Source organism: Penicillium antarcticum (assembly GCF_028974205.1).
Source record: "Penicillium antarcticum strain IBT 31339 chromosome Unknown utg000008l_segment0_segment0, whole genome shotgun sequence".
Taxonomy (NCBI): domain Eukaryota; kingdom Fungi; phylum Ascomycota; class Eurotiomycetes; order Eurotiales; family Aspergillaceae; genus Penicillium; species Penicillium antarcticum.
The window spans coordinates 1,092,841-1,114,470 of record NW_026695306.1 but is presented as its reverse complement, the minus strand read 5'-3'; the positions used below and the strand labels follow the sequence as shown (position 1 = coordinate 1,114,470).

Sequence of the window (21,630 nt, the reverse complement as noted above, 5' to 3'; positions counted from 1 at the left end):
GGCTCACTCTTTACTGGAAACATGGTCAGTTCGGACGCGTCCCCCTGTCTCACTCACCCCACTGGGCTCGCGCGAGCACAGTACTAGACGACTCACATGACCGAGGGAAATAGCTTCGAGAGAGCGACCTGCATGAGCTGGGGAGGGTTTAGCGACTACCATTGCTCGAACGATATTAAAGGAACAAGCCTTACCCGCAAAAAGACGTTGAGGAATGGCCCCCCACTATGCACAAGGGGCAAAAAAGACTTCATTTGCGTCAAGAATTGGGCAGATCTTCCGTGGAACCGCACGGACATCGCATCAACGACTTCCGGCCCCCCTCTCATTGACCCAAGGCGCCTCTTACTTTAATTGTCTCCATGTTCCACTTGGTATTCAAGGCCGCCATTTACTTTCATCGCTTAATATTGTCTCTTTCAAGCCCCCTAACGGAGTCTCAGCTGCCATTGTACCACACTATCTTCTTCCTCCACTCGGCCTTTTTCTTAACCCCGTCGCTTCGAGTATCCTTTACCCTCGCGTCGATCCAGATCTGGACCGAGGCTTGCCCCTCTCACTGCTCAGTGGCACCTCGCATACCTCTTGTGGCCCCATTCCGGTTGTACGCAAGTACCGTGGTTTGAAATGATTGCCCTTTGATCGGATCCTCCCCCTTGGAAAGCTCCCGAACGCCATCTCCGGCTTCATACTCGAGCCTCAGGACCATGTCGACAGTGCCCACAATTCTTATTTCCGTTCGAATGTACCTTGCTTATCGCATTTAATGCCTGGGCACTACAGGCCCATGTGATCGGACCTTTCTTGATATTTCTTTGACCTCATTCCTATTACTTTTTGGCCCACAGCCATGACCGCGAGTCCGGACAACTCAACAGTCGCAGGGCTCAAGTCGCCGGATTTGCATTCCTTGGAGCCACCCGACGGTCGCATTGCGCACACATTAACTGCCTGCACAAGGTGTCGACAGGTATGATGCAATTAATCAGAGGTCCCCGCGATCTCCGTTCCTTTTCTCCTTGCGGTTTCTTGGCGCCGCTGCTATTTACTTGCGATGTCACCGTCGACTGACCCACTCTGTAGAGAAAGTCCAGGTGCGACCCTGGAATTCCACGATGTGCACCTTGTGAACGAAGCAATGCCAAGTGTGTATACTACGACTCGACGCGAGACTCCACGATACCGCGGACCTACATCGTGTCACTAAGAGAGAAAGCCCGAGCGCTGGAAAGAGAGCTCGCCCAGGCCGAGAGGGAGATACAACATGCTGCCGATGCGGAGTTGATGGTGCGCGGCGCCGGGCGCATACGATTCAAAGAGAATGATGAGGCTAGATATCTTGGTCCCTCAAGTGGCATTGCCATGACTCGCTTGGTCATGGAAATGGCCAAGCAGAATACGGACTCGAAAAGCATTAAAGATGTTGTCCCCGAGTTCACTGCCCAAGAGATCAAAGATGCCTTTGCAAAAGAAGACTCGAAGCCTACCTCCAAAATCTATCCCATGATCAGTTCCATCCCACAGCCGAATCTACCTCCACAGAACCTGACATACAAGTTGATCGATCTTTTTGTCGCAAAATGTACCGAACCCTGTCAGACTCTTGTGGCTCGTGTGACTGATTTGTTGTATAGCACAAGCACTCCTTCCAACCTTACACGAGCCCACATTTAGACAAGAAGTAGAAGAGGTTTTTGATGGTTCTACGGATCCTTGTCAGAATTTTCAGCTACGGATGGTCATCGCCATTAGCATGCAAAAACTCAGTACCGAATACGCTGGTCTCGCTGATAGTTATTATCTGGCGGCCTTGCCCTACCTTGAGCCCACGCTGAAACGAATGGACGTCAGGGCTTTACAATGCCTTGTGCTTATCGCCTCATATTCAATGTTGACGCCCACTCGGACTGCTGCATATTGGGTCGTGGGGACAGCCGTCAAACTCTGCCAAGACTTGGGATTGACCGAAGAAGTTACTGTGACAAAATCGCCTTGTGGACAACCTCTGAACCCCCTCGAGATTGATATGCGAAGGAGGCTATTCTGGATCGTTTCATCAATGGAGCTGGGACTTTCCCACAGCCTGGGTCGCTGCAGCAGCTACAGTGTCAGTCACGACCACATCAATGTGAAGTTCTTCGAACTTGTGGATGATCGCTACATTACGGTCAAGGGCATCACACCGGGCGCAAAACCCGTTCTGGCAAAGTGCATTGCAGTCCACTTTTTCAAGATGCGATTACTCCAGCTGGAAGGCAGGCGAACGCTTTACTTGAACCGACGAGAGACTCCAGTTGATGATCAAGATCCATGGTTCTCTCAGATGTTGGCTAAACTAGATCACTGGATGGCTACCTGTCCAAAGAATGACGACGGCAGCGGATTGAATGTGAAGTGGTAAGTTTGTAATCTTCCATGCAAAGTGATATCGCTGACGTTCTCTTCAGGTTCCAAGGAAGAAGAAACACCATCATTATTCTTATGTATCGCCCATCGCCCCAGATTCCCGAACCCAGCGTCAATGCCGCGAAAACATGCTATGAAGCAGCCATTTTCAACATTGCCATGCATCGAGAACAGATGCTAACTGGATCTGTTGACCTGACGTGGGTCTTTGTGCAAGCTCTTTTCATGGCCTTGAACACTGTCTTGTGGACTCTCTCCTACCCCGAGATCCGAAAAGAGCATACCATCGAGGAAGTCCAAGGTCATCTTGATATGGCTCTCGAAGTGATAGTCTACTCCGCCGAACGATGGCCTGGAGTTCAATCCGCACTGCTTCTCTACAAACGCCTTGTTGCGGCATGTTTGAAAGCTTACAGCACCGAAGAGTCATTTGTTGTCCACTCACCTTCTAACCATCCTACTCCAACCTCTTCGCAAGGGGTTACGACTCCACCGGCCATGTCCAGTCCATCAAGTAGTACGACTGCTTCCTATCATTCTCACAATCATCGCGGAGGAAACCTGTCAATCGGTGATACTGCCTCAAGCGGGACTTACTCCCGAGGACAATCTGCCGACCCTACTTTTCCACAGGAGCCCACCCCACCAGCGATGGCTCCTCCGCCACCCGAGTCGTTCAAGCTACCACCAATGCCATCGGTCTCCTCTGCCCTTGGGATGCCACCCCCTTCCGCCGTGACACAACACTATTCATCAGACTCTTATGTCGGCCCGACTACGCTCTATCCCGATATGTCCATCGACCCCAACACACCTTACAACTCGATACCTTCAGTCGTCCCCGGTCTGCAAGGGTGGGATCCTAACTTCTCACTTGCATCAACAACCGCGGGTCATTTAGCATACGTCGACGCATCTGTCGATCCTATGAACTGGACCACATCCATTGGCGACCAGTACTCGCAGTATTTCAACGAGCCATTCCCAGTACCTTCTTGGCGCGAACGCACACTAAGCCAGCAAGAGCAAATCGAGCTCCTGGCCTCTCTTGAGCACAATATACCCGATGTGTCTGCCCAATTGGTGAATGAGTACAATGCTTTCTACCAGTCATAAGGTGCTGGTCAGTTAGCCTTTGAAGACCCCAGTGGTGGGCAAGCATTCTGTGCTTTTATTTCAGCGATATCATGCTATTAAGTCTTGGACCGATTCATCTTCTGACATTACCGGATTATCTTGAATGGCCATGTTGCAAACTGGGCTGAGTTAGCCCATGGTTGAGGAATTCATCTTTGGACCATATGACTCTATTACTCTCGGCGAATAGTTTACCAAGAGCAAGAGATACCACATTTAACTGTTTGAAACAACTGTTTCGCTTTTGACTTATACTTTTTGGTAATAATGGGCGCTATTAAGGCCGCAATCCGCAATCCGCCACCTGACCTCCGGCGTCCACATAACGTTCAGCCCCCGAGGTTTGTTCATATGGCGGGAATAAGAGCCATCCTAGTACTGGTTGTCGCTCACACTGGCGCTCTCAATTTAAAAACGTAAATCTGTATCTTGCTTGATCTATTTTCGGATTTCTTTTTTTTTTTATTGACATAAAGTCTTACCTCACAATGAAAGTCACAAATGAGCCCAAATTCTAGGATCGTTATTGCCAAAGGCTCTTTATTAGCGGTGGCAATGTACTAAATAGTGTCTAATAGCTTGTGGAGTAAGGGCTGGTTACTAGGACTACAGCATTGGGAGATCAAAACACTCTAGTAATTGAGAGTATTTGATCCTGATCTGAGCATTGACTGGACTCTATTGTTGCATTCACTCAATCCAAAGATTAGGAACAATAAAAATATCGAATGTCTATAGACCGTGTCAATAGCCAAAGACTTCGTGCCAAGACTGGGTCACGTGAATACGAATCCGTCATCCTCCTTTGACCGCAGGATCGTCTCCATCATCACCCTCCTTCACCACAGCCACCCATCAGCCACCCAATTTCTACCGCCCGTCGGGACTCATCTTAGTCCCCTGGAATGCAAATGATCTAGGTCGACCGTCAAAGACCTGCTCGTCCGTTTGAGCGACCGTCGATCGTCGACCGGGACCCCCTCTCCAAACGCTGGCATCGAAGTTTGCGATTTGGATCCAGAGCCGCTCTGGTTAATACCAACTTGCATGCTGAACTGTTCATCGGGCTCTCATGTCTGATCGCACTTATCCAGCATCTTTCCAAGCAAGACCTCCTTCGCCTTCTTCGCCCGCCGCCGGGTCTCTGAAAGAGAATCATCGGCTGCCCATTTCTTCGGAACACATCCCTCAGACTCCGACATCCCCTCCGTTGATGTCGGTTAGCGATCAGAACGATGCCGCCAACTTTACATCTTCGCATACATCACCGAATCAGGCGACGGTCCACCCTCCAAACGTATCCTCCCCTCCATCCTCTGTGCCGATGTCTACTCAAGCCTCTCAACAACAACAACCAATGAGCTCGACAAACTCATTTCCTACGCCTGCGAGCAGCGTTAACGGTTGTCCTTTGAATGCGACGGGGGAAGATAAGGACAGCAGAAAATCTTCCAACATGAGCACAAACGACATGACAGAAATTTCATCAGAACACACACGCACCGATCACGATCGGCAGTCTTTCTCAAAACACGCAGATACTACCGCGCAAGACCAACAAAAGTCCGATCTCGACGCTATGGAGGTTGATACAGAGCCTGCTCGCCGGCCAGATATCAGCAACCTCGGGTTAGATTCTCTTCAGAAGGAGCTCACATCTGCTTTCCATCTTTGCAAGAGCTGTAAGATTTCCCCAATGGATCGTGGTGTCCACTGTGGGCATCTGCGTGAATCACTAATCCTTGCATATTTTGGGAACTGAAGTTGTTAACACTGCCTTTTCCACATTGACAGCTCCCATCGTGACTGGCCCCGATCCGTCAGTGGATCTCGTTTCCCTATATGGGTTAGGACCCATTGCACACTCGGTAGCGCGACTGGACCCCGTCACTGGAGAAAAAATCAACCGTCTACGAAAATCCTACGAAGGAAAGCTGAAGGGATTGGGACTCGCTGGTCGGAACAAATCCATTAAGCAGGAACCTGGCGCGCCTGGGAGTCTCAGGCACATGACTTTGTGGCCCGAGGAAGAATGGCAAAACCAGAAGGTGTTTGGCAAGCAGATCAAGATTTCAGACATAGATACTGCGCTACAAGATCTTCAATCGCGCGCTATGCAAATGGAACCCGGACCGGTACCCAACAATGATTTCTGGGAGGATATTCTCGGCCACGAAAAGCCAGTCAAGCATCCCGCCCCCAACGAACACAGCAAGAAGGCTGCCTCAACTCCAAGCGGCCGTCCCTCTATGCAATCCTACGCCACATCCCCACCACCACAATCACAAGAGGCAGAACGGCCTCGGCCCAGCAGAGGTCGCAAGAGGCATTATGATGACAACAGTTTCGCGGGTTATGGTGAAGGCTTTGTGGATGATGAGGAGGACCCCGGGTTCTACTCGAACGGCGAGGGCACTGGGAAGAAGAAACGCAAGAAGGTATGGACCTAGAGTCAATTGTGGTCCAACGCCCAACCTAACCACGCCAATTAGGACCATGTCGCCAAGGTGTCGACCCCAATGTCTAGCGGTGGTAGCTACGGGGTAGGCATGTTTGGTATTGGGGCCAGATGATGATTTTCAATATGGTCTTCTCGGGTCATTCAAAAGCAGTTCTATCTCTGTTTATGTTTCTTTTCTTTCCCCATACGATGAAACCCCCATTTGCCTATATTAACCTAGGGGCGATGGCTCGAGCCATGTCTTGCTGCCATGTAGGGCATGGGCTCTTGAAGCCTTCGTTGTTTTCCCCTTTGATTTCTTTTTTTCCCTTGTTTTTTTCCGCTTATCAGTACATGTTGCATCACGGTGCTGGATATACCCGGCTTTCATCAATCGGCGTTTTTGGCAGGGTGGGAAACAAAGTTATCCAAAATGGATACGATCAATTGATTTTACGTTGCACGGTCTGTTTCTTTTTACCTCGTACTTTTGTTCTTTTTCTCGCGCACAGCTATTCGAGATGTCCATTGTTGTAATGGTTGGTTGTTTCTTTGCCGCAAACGGTGTTGTGTTCTGCTTGCTTGTTTTTTTTTTTTTTTTGATTCTTTTAACTCGTTCTGCTGACATACTGGATGGACTGCTATGTTCACCAATGATTATTGGGAGTGTTAGTTTCACTCCCCGATGTTTTTATTCGTTTACATCTTCGGAGGTTTTGTCTTGACAGCGTGGAGATCTGATTCTGCGGTATCTGGACAAGTCCATCCGAAGGGCTAGTCAATTTATTCCATAGATGACTTAAAATCCCCTAGGCCATAGCCAAAGTGTGTAGTACTATCACGTAGCGAAGTGGTTTGCGAGCGCAATGTAGATACTACTGTTCATGTCATAGACGTCTACACTGTCCCTAACTACAACAGTAATTAGAAGTCCTCCGCGCCCCCATCTTTATATGTTATAACTGATTTATTTAGTGCAATAGAAAATGGGCAGAAAAGATGTGAAAAAAAGGCTAATTTGCAGCACACACAACGCAAGTGGTACACTCGCTTCGAGGATTTCGTATAGAAATTGTCTGTTTCTCACTCCATTGCACTATCGACAGATTTATGTCGCTTTTTGCACCCATCGAAATGCCACAAACCTGAAATGGCAAGGAATAAAAATAGCCTGGCTGTAAAACCCGACGCTCAAACACCGCATATTCTTACCCATTCAGAAGCACCTAGGCCCAGATCCCTGCCTCAAACCACACCACTCCCAGCATCCTACAAACAAAGAAAGAAAAGCAAAAGCCCAAGAAAAAGGCTTGATGACTGGTATCCTCGGCGACACCGAACTTACAAGAAAAAAAGTAAGCTCAAGCCTAAACCTCCGCCAGCCAGAGCCAAAATGCCATCCCAGCGCCTACAGTACACACCCCAACGCTCTAACGGCTTTTAATCAAACATGCACCAATGCCCCAATCAGAAAGGGGCCCATCCGATCCACTTCCAATCCTCCGCCAATTTGCGATGCCTACAGTAGAAAATCGGTGCTGTTTTGCGACTAGCAGCGATTGGCTGTACATCGGACTACTGCAGCCGCCGATTGGGCGCTAACTATTTCTTTACCCAGTTTTTTGATGCGGTCATATCTCACGTCTCATATCTACAGGGTCTCTGCGTCAGCATCAGCTGAGCTCAGACATGGGCTCCAAAATCTTGGGCGCGATTTGGCCCTAATTTGGTTTGGTGGTGAGCTTGTGAGCTGGCTGTGTGGGTTAACGGAGATGGCCGTTGGACTTTCGGCATTTGCAAGAGTCAAACTTGAAGATCGATTAAACTAGATTATGGAGCTTGGGAAATTACTCGAGATCGGTACCTTGCGACCTTTGTTGACTGTGGGTTCTTTGGCTGATTGATAGTCTTGAGCTCGGTGGGTTTCTGGAGTTGGGATACCTTGTTTCGAGGCATGCAAGCCACGACACGTCTCCATTTTGCGTCTTACAGTGTACTATGTTTCTTTTCTAGTGGTCATTATTAGCGTTCAAATTGATTCAGCTGCTAGTATATGAAGCGCCATACTGATTCAAGGCATAAAAAAAACCCCTTGAGTGGCTTTTGCCGAAGCTAGTGTAGCATAGAAACGCCACACAGCGAAGCGATACGAAATTACTTCAAGCTGATTTACACGTCGGGTATTTATTCAGATTGAGCCATGTGGACAGCCTTCGACGCTCAAGCCAAACCAAGCTATGATCCCTCTGCCACTTCACACGTACTACGGTCAGCATTGATGCCGAGCCGTACATACTTCAGGCTGTGCATGGACAACATGACGCCTTTTTTGGCGCGGAGGGAGCGATAGTCGATCAGCCCTAACCTGGGTGTTTGGAAGTATATACACGACGAGGTCGATTTTGTGTCCGGTGGTCTATAAGGGTTTGTTTGTTCCCTAGGTTGTATAGACTGCAAGCTGTGGCCGACCAGGCATCTATATCCATGAAATCGCTTCTTCAGAAAAGGTCACGATTGTCGGTGGATAGGATGGTGGAGATGTATTTCGTCCAAAATGGCAGCTCAAGTGTATCCTTGGGGGGGGGGGGGGGGGGGGGTAGGTTGCTGAATTTTGTGGCGGCTTTGGATGCTACATCTATATCAGTTTCACTTCTCTTCCATTATGAGTGCTTGTATACTGACATGCCATGACTAGGTCATATCCGATCGATGATCTTGGCGGAACGGCCACAGAAGCCTTCTGGGCAGGAACGTCATTCCTTCTGATATCCTGTGTATTCCAACCGCTAGTCTGTCTATTATCCGATATCGTCGGACGAAAGCTCGCTCTCTGGGTAGCCGTTCTTGCATTCACAGTCGGATCTATCACAGCTGGTCTTTCTCATGTATTCCCTCAAATGCTGGTCGGTCGATCAATCTAGGGTATTGACCGAGGTACCTATTGCAGAACTGATCCCACTGAAGGAGCGTGGGAAACGGTTCAGTATCCGCTCTAGAACTTGGGCTCTGCGAACAGTCGTCTGCTTTATGGCGGTGGATTTCTTGGATTAACCTACCCATTCTGTGGTACGGGGCTCGTGCTTATTCTCATTTTCCTCAAGCTGCACAGAGACGCGGTTCTATTGCGCCCAAATTACGCCAAAGTCGACTATGTCGGATGTACATTGTTCGTCGCCTTGCTGACTTCATTGTTGATCCCGTTTACATAGGGAGCAATTGTATACTCATAGAGTTCGTAGCACACATTAGTGCCACTAATTCTCGGCGTTGCTAGCCTAGTTGCTTTTTTTTACGAGGCTATAGTAGCTTTTCAGCGTCCCGTCCCAATCGTCATTTTCAACAACCGAAATATTGTGGTAAATTACGTTGGCTATTTCCTCCCCGGCATCATCTTATGGTCTATCGTGTACTATATACCTTTATACTATGAAGGTGTGCTTGGCTACAGCCCAGTCATCGCTGGCGTTGCTATATTTCCTGAGTGTCTCACACTAGCCCCAATCTCGGTCGTCGTTGGCATCACAGCTGCGAAAACAGGCAGTTACCGATAGGCCTTATAGTCCGGATGGCCAATCTCCGCCCTAGGACTTGGAGTTCTGCACCTCCTCAATGCACATACAAGCATCGTGAAGTGGATTTTCCTCAACCTGGTCCCAGGTATCGGTCTGGGTATCCTATACCCATCCGTGATGCTCGCTGTGCAGGCCGCAGCCAGCCGTCAATATTTATCAATCTCTGTGACGACGACTTCTTTCTTCCGAGCATTGGGCCAAGCAGTTGGCGTCACTATCGGCGGTGTTGTTTTTCAAACCGCATCAAGTCCGAGTTCCATGGCCACCCTGAACTTGGGCGCACGGCGGAGGAGTATGCACAGGATGCCTCGAGCTTGCTTCAACATATCAAGTCGCTGCCCGTTCATTTGAATGAGAGACAATTCATTGAGAGACTATTCTAAAGCTCTGCCTATCGTTTGGGCTGTTATGTGTGGCACTGCTGTGCTTGGTATACTTAGCAGTCTCCTGAGTTGGGCTTATACCCTGAACCAAGCTTTCAACACGGATCAGGGCATCCAGACTCAAAAACCAGATACTGCCGACGTTGATGTCGCGATAGCAACCTCCGATTCCGAGCCCAGGCCTCATTCTCGTGTCTCTGATGTCACCACTCTGGTAGAGATGCCTCGGGGAGTGAAGGTGTTTTGATTCTCTTTTGTCGGGGTGGCTTAATGTTAATGATAGACCTTGATCTGTGCGGTTGATACTGGGATAGTCGTTGTTATAACAGTTTAGAATATTCAAGTATTGGAAGGAGTTTTGAAATCCATATACTATGTTCAATGTGTGCCAGTCTTCTGTTAATCAAGTCTTGATTTCCAAATATTACAGAGCGATTTGATCATGCGGCCAGTTCTAAACAAGGCCATATAGTCTCCAAAGAACCAAGACAAAGAGAGAAGGTGTGACCTAGCACATGCAGACACCTGCGATATGTCGAGAAGTACAGTAAGCAGATGACCCCGCAGAATTTGAGCTATTGTAGCCGACAAGATCATGCAGGCTTTTTCACATGTCTGAGCAGTGGTATACTAATAGCATGCTTATTTACTCGCCACTGCCATTCTTTTCTATCAATAAGACCTAGCAGTCTGCTATCTTGGCTACCTGGCCAAGTAGTTCACCAAACAATTTGGAATGTGAAGAGTACAAAAGTACCATGCATACTACAGTACGTTACGCGTGATTTACGGGTACCCCAGCTGCGCCTCTGGGGATTCCTCAGCCGCACGTCTCGTGAACGGTGCAGGTTCCACTCATTCAATGTCAGGGCCCTTGCTGGAATTTGCTGATCCCAGATATATTCTATTATTATTGGATGCTAACATGTCAAATAACGATTTCCTCGCTGGTCCGGGCAATTCTGAAGCTAATATAGCATCACACAGCACATAAGCCACACAAATAGCTGCGATTCATGATAATGCGAGTCGAGGGGTTCGTTGAGTGTCCATCAAAAGGCTCGTGCACTGCATATCTGTGATAGTGGCTATATAAAAGTCCACGCGCTGTCTCTTCGACTATTTCCCACCCCCTTTTGGTGCATACAAACGATGCCTTCACCGATTCCACAGCCTCAAGGACTTCCCATTGTTGGGAATCTCTTTGACATGAATGCAAATAATGTCTGGGCTTCTCTCAACAAGTTAGCAGCACAACATGGCAGCAAAGGTATATTCAAAATCACAGTCCTAGGCAAGCAACTCGTTTTCATCACAAGCGCGGCCCTCCTCGAGGAAATCGGTGATGAGAAGCGCTTTCAGAAGTGCATCACCGGCGCTATGTTCGAGATCCGCCATCTTGCCCACGATAGTCTCTTCACTGCGTATGCCACAGAGGAAAGCTGGGGGATCGCACATCGCATTATGGCTCCCTTTGTCCTTCCCGAGGCCGTAAAGGAAATGCACATGGATATATCGCTTACACTGGACGACTTGATTCGGAAGTGGACCTCGACCGACGGTACACCAAAGCGTGTGGATGTTACCAATGATCTGGATCGACTCAACCATGCAGCAAACGCACAATGCTTCTTCAGCCAGCGTGTGGACTGTGTCTTGGGCGCCGAGCCCCCAGCTATCAAAGCCATGATTGACACCACTTTTGAAGCTGTTCGCCGACCCTCGCGGCCCAAGCTTCTCACCTGGCTCTTGTACCAGAAGACATTCGACAGGGATATCAAGACCTCTCGTGATTACTGTGCTCAGATCATTGCCAACCGACGCAACAACCCCGTCGAAAAGAACGACCTGCTCCATGCCCTCATCCATGGAACAGATCCACAGACCGGGGAATTCCTACCAGATCACAGAATTATTGACGAGATAATCAACATTTTCATCGGCAGCGCCACATGCCCGAACCTCGTCAGTTTCGCTCTGTACTACTTAGCCAAGAACTCGGACACAATGCTGCGTGCCCGAAAGGAAATAGATGCTCTAGTCGATCCCACCAGCCAGCTCGAGCACTCTCATCTCTCGCAAGTACCCTACTGCGAAGCTGTCCTTCGAGAAACATTGCGTCTCTGCGCCACAGCCCCAGGTCTGAATATCGAGTCTCTACCGTCCATTGAAGGGCCTGTCCTACTGGGAGGGGGAGAGTACGAGTTACCGAAGGGTCAATCAATGCTTGCGATTTTGTCTGCTGTCAATCGAGACCCCACTGTTTTTGAGAATCCGAATGCCTTCGTACCTGAACGCATGCTTGGCGAGGCATATGACCGACTTCCTATTGGGGTCAAGAAGGGCTTCGGAAACGGCAAACGTGTATGCTATGGCGAGAACTATGCTTGGGAGTGGTCACTACATACGCTCGTTGGTATTCTTCAGAAAGTTGATTTTGAGTTGGCGGATAAGGGGTATTCACTTGATATCGAAGGGAAGAATTTCAATGGTGCTTTCAGTGTGAAGCCATCTGGGATGTTTGCAACGACTAAGAAGCGAGAGGCCTGATTTGGAAACATGCAGCTGTACTTGGCCGTGGGGCTTTCCTTGTTAAGATGCCGCTGCCTTCATACTACAGTTATGACTCAGTCGCTTATAGACGAATCTATTAACAACGAGTTTCTCGAACTACTAGCATATAAAGAGGTCAGTAAAAACAAAACAATCTTTTTTTATTGATGTGAATACAAGGATATTGCAAACCGTCATCTTCCATCTCAAAAGTCTCTTTGAAAACCAACCCCTTTCGTCGGTATGTCCACGAACACGAATCAGAATCTTGAATACCATGAAGAGCTACCCGCTGATAAGGGCCAGATATGGGGGGCCTCACTTGAATCATACGGCAACATTCCTTCAAGCCAAATCGAGACTCATCTCAGAAATGTGGTAAGTGGATCCCCTTGGCCTTTGATGCAAATACCCACCAGTTATCACAGCGTGCAAAAGCATGGACTATTTTCCGGTGTGGAAGCAGCGGCCACTGGCTATTTCTAGACTGCGCAATCACATAACAGAGTATCCGAAGATCATTGAACGCGTCAAAGCAGGCGATATCCTCCTTGATGCTGGTTGCGCGTTCGTTTATGCCCTACGACAGTTGGCCGTTGACGGCGCCCCTGCTGCGAACTTGATTTGCACCAAGGATTTCTCGATCTGGGATATGAACTCTTTCGAGTCAATGGAAAGGTTTGAAGCGTGCTTTATCGCGGGTGACTTGTCGAACCCTGACACTGTACTTTCCGGGATAGCTGGCAAGGTCGATATCGTCCATGCCGCGGCTATATTCCACCTTTGTGTATGGGATGATCAGGTTAAGGTCGGAGTACAATTTTCTGTACTTTTCAGGCCGGATGCAAATGCTACCGTCGTTGACAGACAGATTGCGGACCTTGAGCCTTTGGATCCAGTCGATCAGGCGATTCAGGACCTTTGTTGGTATCGGCATAACATGAGGACGTGGCAGCAGTTAAAATGAGAGAACAATGTAGAATGATCGATTTTGTGTTCTGCAATCGACCCTTTATTGACTGAGATCGCAAGTTTGTCCCTATTGATTACACTGAAGACTCACCCAACAATTTCAAAGATGCTTGATTCCGAATTTACCTTCTCAGCTCGTATCAATAACTTCAGCCCAGGTGAATACCGGAAAACGACTAGGCCGTACCACAGTTGGCGGAAAGAATGGTTTGTTCTGGTAACAGCTGAAGAGCATGTAAGGCTACGAACTTGGGGCTAACAAATCCGAGAAACAAAATTTTCATAGCCCGTACAGGTCCCTCGCTTATATGACTCTGCTTTATTTGATTACATTCCTCCATTGTGCAAGTATACATTTCTACCCCATACTGTTGTCTCGGCCGACCCGACTGAGTCTTTGCTGAAGAATATTAGCGGGAAGTTCAAGATATTGTGAAGATTCAACATATAGCATACGTTGGAACAGCTGTGTATCATATCTCAATTTCCTGAAAGTAGTCCATGTGGTGGCATACCACTCAATTGGTGCCTGTCTTTAAATTAAATGACTGTTAGGGTATAGAGCATACGATTTTGATAGCGAGGTTGGCTCCGAAGCGAATGCCAGCATCAATTCTCATGACATTACTGAAAAATACCACGCAGCACTCGCAAAGAAGAGAAAAGTGTCCGTTTCCTGAACTCAGTCCGAACAAACAGAACTTTCTTTCTTTTTCAATCCCTTGCAAACGCACACTGTATCTTGTCTTGGGCACTGTAACAAATCCAAAGGTCAATATTATGTCTAGTCATTGTATTATTTGATCTTTTCTCTCCAAGTAAAATTTTAGCCATCATAAAGATGTCCAAGCCTCATACTGCAGCTCCAACTGGATCATGCTTCTGGCTTTTAGTCCATAACCGCTTAATTAAAGCTCGTATAGAGTGGCTTGATCCACCCATTTCATAGAGCGGCCGGTGTTCCTCGTTAATATCGTGCTCATAGTCATAATCGACATGCACAAAAGCCCGTTCAACATCCGCGAGACCTTCCAGCTTGCGTTGCAAAGCCTGGCTCACATCGTGAGATTCCCGGAGCTTAGTCTCAGGATCCATGACAATATCAACCTCAACGTAGAGCTGCTGACCAGAATGATAGGCACGGCACTGTATCAAGGTCAGCTAGTGCTCAAAATAGAATTAATACATCACGAAAACGTACCGTATCAACCTTTTGGATCCGCTGGTCATGAGTCAAAGTGACATAGATGCACTTGTTGACAAATTCACGAGGCGCACATTTGCCCACAATCAACCACATGTTCTCAAAGGCTGTCGAAGCCCATGAGAACAAAATCAACAGTGCAATACAGCAAGCGCCAACAGGATCAAGGTACCAAACGAATCGATCACCAACAATAGACATGATCAATCCGAATCCGTTAACAGCAAGATCATTGCGATGGTCTATATAGAAGACATGTGCCGCCGGGTACCGGCGCAAACTGTAACAATACAGGAACAAACAAAACTTCGAGAAGATAGCAACACCCACACAGATGATGGGCACAAGTTTCAACTGGTCCGATTCTGTCTTACCGCCGGCAAGCGACTTCGCCGATTCGATGATCAGCTCAATTGCCACGATGGTCATCAAGGCACAGAACATGATCACGCCCATGGTCTCGACACGGCGACGTCCGACGGGGTATTTGTATGGTTTTGGTCGAGAGGACATGCGTGATGTGACCAGCATAACGATCGATGAGACGAGATCCATGAAGGCATCTGCGGCGGTGGCAAAGAGGGCTAGGGATCCGGTAGAGATGGCAGCATAAAGTTGGATAACGAAAAGGCAGAAATTGACAACGAAACTGGCGCGCACGGCAAGTTTTACTTTGCCGCCGTTCTGGGCTTCATCTTCGGCTTTGAGGCGTTCTTCGTCGCCGCTGGAGAGAAAACCTTGGATCATTTCATTTTGCTCTTTATAGAATCCATTGAGCTTCTCGTCATCGCTGAAACTTGGGACCCAATTTCGTTTTTGTTCGGTTATTTCGATTTTATATTGTTTGAGGTTGAGGGGGTCCTCTTCTGTCATTTTGGGTGGTTGGTCCTAGGGCTGTTGTTTTTGGAGGTAGGAGTCAAAAAGATCAGATAAGGACGACAAAGAAAACTTAACGCTGGTCCCAAGACTTAGGGGTACTCAACGATCTGATACCAAAGCCAAGACTCGTGCCAAGATGGCCCGGTGTCCGGAACACTCAGCGCCTTGGCGTGGTGGCAGTGCCTGCACAAATTCTCTTGGCCTCATGAAACTGACGAGTGATATGCGAGTATTGGGATCATCTTTGGGGATTTGCAAGCCAAAGAGGGGCAATGTTGATTACTGAAATATGATGAAGCAGCAATTTTTTTATATTGTCCCAACTGCCAAGACCCCCTAATGATCAACAGGATTCATGTGCTTCTTTATGAGCTTATCATCGCAAGTATCTTTTCTCCCAAGATGTGGGACTTGTAAGATTCTGTTGAATTTTGGAGACTGTCGGAAATGTATTGCCTTAACTTCAGTGACGGCTCAAAGGCGTAGTCGGCCCGCTCTTTTGTACGAGCCAGCCGATTAACCAATATCAATATCTTTTGAGGCACACATTGCCTCTGGATGGTCCCCGGTCTTCACTTACATATGCATTTCAATTTGGTATTATAATTTGAAGATGATTTTTTGCTCTATTTCGATATTCCTGGTACTTATGTTCGACATCAAATATACGTTGGCAGCGTTACACATAGTTGCATCAGGTAAAAAGATATGGAAGGTCATTGTATATAATTGAACCATGATCTATTGTTTCATGAACCAACTCTTATTTCCAAGACTTGGAACTCATTCCGACGCTGCAGAATGACCGAAAATAAATACCACACTATGTATACATATGCGCCATTAGCTAGAGACCAAGTTACCCAAGTGAAACTATAATAGGTACGGGCGTCCACTTGATTAATAATCAGTTATATTGGCCTTCCAGCCCTAGGTTGGTGCCCCAGGTTTCCGGAAAGCCCTAATTTGCAGTTCCGATGCAACATACCGCGCAGCAGCACTACGTTAATATGATTTCATACGTCTCACTTCTACTCAGAGAATGACTAATTGTCTCATTGAAACAAGGACAATCGAGAATCTCAAAATCTGACCATGGGTCAATGCTAATAAAGATCTCCGGATCTTCCAGTCTAGACAAGTTTTCTAGATGAAATGAACTCATACCAACCGTCATATTTACGTCCCAGCAAAGTCTATTTTAGTAGAAATCTGCTATGACCTCTCCCAATGAAAGAAAGGGGGAAACAATAACCAGCGCGGAAAACACGTAAGTTTCCGATTGGCGTAGGCTAAGCGCGTCAGAAGCTCAACAGCATCATTCCACGTTATCGCGTCTCAATTTCACGAGTTTCCTAAAACTAACTTTTTGAAATAACAGGTGACGTTGCACAGAGAAAGCTATATCGAGCTGATTAATAAAACAAGTAACAAAGTAATAGAGCAAGATAAAAAACGATCGCTGTGCGCCGTAAGGACTACTCTGCCTTACAGCGTTTCCCCAGAGACAAGGTCTCTACGAAGTCGATCTATTGCGAATTGAAGAAATCAAGGGCATCCATACAGCATCTCTTCCAGCAAGTATCAAGCTAGATCTAGGCAACTGCGGGAAAGATCCCCGCGGCCAAAGGTGAGGAGCTATGAACATTCTTGAAGCACCGAGCTTCCCAAATCCTTGAAAGCTCTTCCTTCCAATCACCACGCGTTAGCAGGCATGCTTGACAAACGTGTACACAGCAAAGCTCTTGGATCTGAGCAAACGAAGGAAAATTGTCCGGTGATCCGATCATTTGACTTTCCTCCCTACATTCCAACTCCTTAGATACAGCTGTAACCCTACCCGGAGAGCTCAAGTCCTGGCTAAATGACAGGAATGTAGAGGCGGATTACTATTCGGAGGTTTTTCTGACAATTAGTCTTTAGTCTTTAAATAAAACGAGCTTGACAGCTCCAGTAGCTCGGGTCTCGGAGCTTTTTTTTTTGTTTAATTGAAACTTTTTGCTCTGTCGACATTATGGCTGCCTCGTCGGAACCTAAGGTGGCTTTGCAGAACAATACCAACAAGAGCTGGATCAGAGATCGTGGCTTGCGGAAGTTGAACCTTGGTATTGGGTTTATGCTGTCTGCTTCGGCCACTTCGGGATACTGTGCTAGCATGATCAATGGACTTCTCGTGCTTCCCGAATGTACGATGACAGCCCTATCTACATGTCAAGATGAACCACGCGAAAGAAGGAATGCTAACTAGTTCAATAGTCAACAAATTCCTGGGTGGCCTCGAGGCAAATTCAAGAGGTCTCATAATTGCAGCTGTCTCACTGGGTTCATTTCTTGCCTTTATCCCAGGCTCATACATCGCCGACAATCTAGGCCGACGGATTTGCGTGGCTATCGGCTCAGCACTAGTGATAATCGGCGGCATAATCCAAATTGCCACTCAAAACCATTGGGTTTTCTTCGGCGCACGAGTCCTGGCAGGAATGGGCGTCGGAATATCACAAACTGCCGCACCACTTCTCATTACCGAATCTGCTCATCCACGCCAACGGCAGGCCTTTACTGGTCTATACAATGCGTTATGGTTCATTGGATCGATAACGTCGGCGACAATCGGATTTGCCGGGTTGTGGGTTGCAGGCAGTTGGTCATGGAAATTGCCCTGCCTGCTGCAGATCTTCTATCCGATTTTCGAACTTATTGGACTATTGTTTGTTCCCGAGAGCCCTAGGTGGCTGGTCTCGAGAGAGAGGAAGGATGAGGGCATGGCAATTTTGGCGAAATATCACGCGAATGGTGACGAGACTGATGAGTTAGTCGTGGATGAATTTGATCAGATTTGCAAGAGTATCAATGCCGAAGCGGATGTTGATTCGCGGCAGTGGAGCTCTTTCTTCAAGAGTCGTGGTGATATGCATCGACTGGCAATCTGTGTGTTGCTGGGATTCATGCAGGAATGGGCTGGAAATGGTAAGCAATGCCCCCCACACCATGTTTCGTTCAAAAATGCATTGTTAACAAACGATATATGCAGGCGTCGTTTCCTACTATCTAGCACCAATCCTCGAGTCGGTGGGTATTTATAACGCATCTCACCAAGCCGCCATTAATATCAGCATGCAAGTATGGAACTTGATGTTTGCTGTCGGCGGAGCAATGGCGGCAGACCGCTACGGACGACGGAAACTATGGCTAATCGCGACAACCCTGATGCTGATCTATCTCGCCGCTGCAACGACCATGTCAGGACTTTTCCAAGAACTCGGTGTACTGGAAGCTGGCATCGCAGTTGTGCCCATGCTATTCCTTTTCTGTGCCGGGTACGACATGGCATACATGCCACTGTTCATCGCCTACCCGGCAGAGATTTTGCCCTTCCAGCTACGCGCCAAGGGTCTTGCAGTCACACTGACAACTGACTCCCTCGCTTGCTTTATTAACCAGTTCATGAACCCCGTGGCTTTTGCGACGCTCCACTGGCGGTACTTTATTGTTTATCTGGGATGTTTGATGGTTTTCCTGGTGCTTATTTACCTGTTCTTCCCTGAGACCAGGGGCTTGTCCTTGGAAGAGGTTGCTCGCATCTTTGAGGACAAGGACAAGGCAAAGACTTATGAGGTGGATACGCCTAGCTCGGATGGATCGCAGGAGTTGTTTGCTTTCCCGAAGAGTCGGGCATGATTGTAATTTTGTTTCGGTTGCTTGTTGTAATTACGACAGTGCTGGGCTCGACTTGAACAGTTTCCTTGCAGGCTAATCCCCGCAGGCCACTGATGTTATCTAGGTTTTCTTTGCGGATTGTGCAAAGTGTGTGGAATAACATGTCCAATAGATAGATTGTAGAGATTACGCACCATGTTCCTGGTGTCAGTCTAATTTGATCAAGATATATTCTTTCCAAGTAATTGATGAACCGAGATCTCGCTAATAGCAACAGCCAAAGTACTGTACAAAGTCGTCAATGTTGTATAGTTCGTCCAATTAGAGCCACCCAGATTACCACTCAAACTAAACCAAATCCGATCTAGCGGCGTGATCTTATCAAAAGGTAAGATACCGCAACAACTACAAGCATAACCAAACCTGACCCAATTACCCATAAACAGACAGAAAACCTTGTCATATAAGGCAGCCATCCAAACAAATCTATACAAACCACCCAACGAACCCGCAAAAATGTCAAAATACGAAACCGCCCTCTCAAAAATCGACGCAGCCCACTCCGAAGATCCCCGCCAACACGAAACCCCAACCGGGCCAATCCCCTACGAACTACACTACGCCCAAAAAATGACCAACTACCTTGAAACCCTCAAGCCACACGCCGACGAGCTCCTCCGCCTAGCAATCCGCGCGCAACACCTCCGCCGCTGGGAAGTACCACGAGACAGCTATCCAATGACGAAAATCGGCTACCACAGCTGGCGCGGAGGGCTACAGCGTCGGCAGGCGGAGATCGTAAAGGGGATCTGTGTTGAGAGTGGGTATACGGTCGAGGAGGCGGAAAGGGTTGGGGAGATGGTTAAGAAGACTGATTTGAAGAAGGGGGATGCGGATACGCAGACGCTGGAGGATGTTGCTTGTTTGGTTTTCTTGGATGATCAATTTGATCGGTTTGAGAGGGAGCTTGGGGATGAGGGGAAGATGGTTGATATTTTGAGAAAGACTTGGGGGAAGATGAGTGAGCGGGGACGGGAGGAGGCGTTGAAGATTTCCTTGTCGGATAATGCGGTGAGGTTGGTTGGCATTGCTTTGGGGGGTAATTCTTAAGAGTGAGGGATTTGTTGTTTTTGTTTATATTTTTCTGTTTATATATCCAAGTATTTGAGAGAATTGATGATATTTTGTATTGAGAATCATTAGATTTGTCGTTATGTGATATGAGTATGAGAATGAGATATGACCGTGAGTATCGTGCAGCTTTTATAGCTTTACCCAAACGCCCAGAGCAGAGATGAACCCAGAAAATAGAAACTCCACATATGCATCGCAGAATCGAACAGCATCAGCATATACTGAATCAAGAACTGCCTGTATCAATCAACTGCACCAGTCCAATCGCCGCACCGGCAGCAACCCCACCAACACAACACATCTGAACTCCACCCCAAACACCAGCGAGCACATTATCACGCCCAGACCAGCCACGCACAACGCAGGTCTTGACATATCCAAATACCAGCAGCGTAATGGCCATCACACCAATACTCCAGTACAAGGCAACCGTAATCTGCGAGACGATGAAGTAAGGAATGAGAGGAATGAATCCGCCAATGAAATAACCAAGTGCAAGCGTGATAGCCGAGGTCCAGGCTTGGTTGCAGTCAGGCTCTGTCTCGCGGTGATGGAATGTAAGTAGGAACTCGCAGAGTCGGTCTGGTGAGGCGTGCAGGTCGCGTGTGATATCCTCGATAGCAGAGTCCGAGAGACCATATGGGGCGAAAGTCTCGTGAACCATAGAGCGAGTTTCTTGTGGGTCATTCTCGATTAATTGTTGAGTTTCACGGACGGTGGTTTGGTATGATTCACTGGATATCTTGTTAGCGCTGGTTCTTTGGACATGAAGTCATGTATGGATGACAACGTACGCTTCACTCTTGGCACCGACATATCCTCCCAATCCCATGGAGATGGCACCAGCTGCCAGCTCGGCCAGTCCACCCAGAACGACAACCTTTGTGTTTCCCAATGCTGACAGACCCGCGCTCAGGGCGAAGGGGACTGTAAGTCCATCTGAGAGACCGAGGATGGCATCTGAGACGATGCGCGGGTTGATCCTTGAGCGAGTGCTGCTACCGCTGGTTGCAGACTCGTGCTGGCTGGTGTTGCCGAATGTGTTGTAGGATCGACAGCTCTGAGACTCGAGGTCTTGGTCTGAGTCACCGCGGATGGTCTGGTCGTCGTCAAGGCGAGCTAGAAGGCGTTGTTTGCCTGGACGGTATGTTAGTTCCTGGGGTTATATCTGAGGATCTCCGTTTGCTTACCTGCGGGTAGCTTGTCTGATTCCTTTGTCGGGAAGAGCTTCTGCTTGATGAAGAGGAATGCCATCTTTGTTTTGGTAATATGTCACGTCGATTTGCAGCTCTT

The 21,630-nt window shown here is 47.9% G+C and overlaps 8 protein-coding genes across 8 annotated transcripts; 6 read left to right on the top strand and 2 right to left on the bottom strand.

The window, feature by feature from the left end:
* Nucleotides 1-850: 850 nt before the first annotated feature.
* On the top strand, nt 851-3,522 carry N7508_007954 (uncharacterized protein; the record flags this gene model as incomplete). The annotated part of the gene is made up of 4 exons (XM_058466018.1): nt 851-970; nt 1,084-1,582; nt 1,635-2,397; nt 2,448-3,522. The coding sequence occupies 4 exons, from the start codon at nt 851-853 to the stop codon at nt 3,520-3,522; spliced, it is 2,457 nt and encodes an 818-aa protein (XP_058317346.1).
* Nucleotides 3,523-4,615: 1,093 nt separating this feature from the next.
* On the top strand, nt 4,616-6,116 carry N7508_007953 (uncharacterized protein; the record flags this gene model as incomplete). The annotated part of the gene is made up of 3 exons (XM_058466017.1): nt 4,616-5,225; nt 5,338-5,981; nt 6,036-6,116. The coding sequence occupies 3 exons, from the start codon at nt 4,616-4,618 to the stop codon at nt 6,114-6,116; spliced, it is 1,335 nt and encodes a 444-aa protein (XP_058317345.1).
* A 4,974-nt stretch (nt 6,117-11,090) lies between these two features.
* N7508_007952 (uncharacterized protein) lies at nt 11,091-12,488 on the top strand (the record flags this gene model as incomplete). Its single annotated transcript, XM_058466016.1, has 1 exon — nt 11,091-12,488. The coding sequence occupies one exon, from the start codon at nt 11,091-11,093 to the stop codon at nt 12,486-12,488; it is 1,398 nt and encodes a 465-aa protein (XP_058317344.1).
* A 442-nt stretch (nt 12,489-12,930) lies between these two features.
* On the top strand, nt 12,931-13,458 carry N7508_007951 (uncharacterized protein; the record flags this gene model as incomplete). Its single annotated transcript, XM_058466015.1, has 1 exon — nt 12,931-13,458. The coding sequence occupies one exon, from the start codon at nt 12,931-12,933 to the stop codon at nt 13,456-13,458; it is 528 nt and encodes a 175-aa protein (XP_058317343.1).
* An 857-nt stretch (nt 13,459-14,315) lies between these two features.
* On the bottom strand, nt 14,316-15,540 carry N7508_007950 (cation diffusion facilitator family transporter; the record flags this gene model as incomplete). The annotated part of the gene is made up of 2 exons (XM_058466014.1): nt 14,316-14,609; nt 14,665-15,540. 2 exons carry the CDS (start codon nt 15,538-15,540, stop codon nt 14,316-14,318), a joined length of 1,170 nt encoding a protein of 389 aa, XP_058317342.1.
* Nucleotides 15,541-17,560: 2,020 nt separating this feature from the next.
* On the top strand, nt 17,561-19,224 carry N7508_007949 (uncharacterized protein; the record flags this gene model as incomplete). The annotated part of the gene is made up of 3 exons (XM_058466013.1): nt 17,561-17,732; nt 17,803-18,513; nt 18,578-19,224. The coding sequence occupies 3 exons, from the start codon at nt 17,561-17,563 to the stop codon at nt 19,222-19,224; spliced, it is 1,530 nt and encodes a 509-aa protein (XP_058317341.1).
* Nucleotides 19,225-19,719: 495 nt separating this feature from the next.
* Nucleotides 19,720-20,313, top strand: N7508_007948 (DUF4202 domain-containing protein; the record flags this gene model as incomplete). The annotated part of the gene is made up of 1 exon (XM_058466012.1): nt 19,720-20,313. One exon carries the CDS (start codon nt 19,720-19,722, stop codon nt 20,311-20,313), a length of 594 nt encoding a protein of 197 aa, XP_058317340.1.
* Nucleotides 20,314-20,563: 250 nt separating this feature from the next.
* N7508_007947 (VIT1/CCC1 transporter family protein) lies at nt 20,564-21,591 on the bottom strand (the record flags this gene model as incomplete). The annotated part of the gene is made up of 3 exons (XM_058466011.1): nt 20,564-21,071; nt 21,132-21,474; nt 21,528-21,591. The coding sequence occupies 3 exons, from the start codon at nt 21,589-21,591 to the stop codon at nt 20,564-20,566; spliced, it is 915 nt and encodes a 304-aa protein (XP_058317339.1).
* Nucleotides 21,592-21,630: the final 39 nt, after the last annotated feature.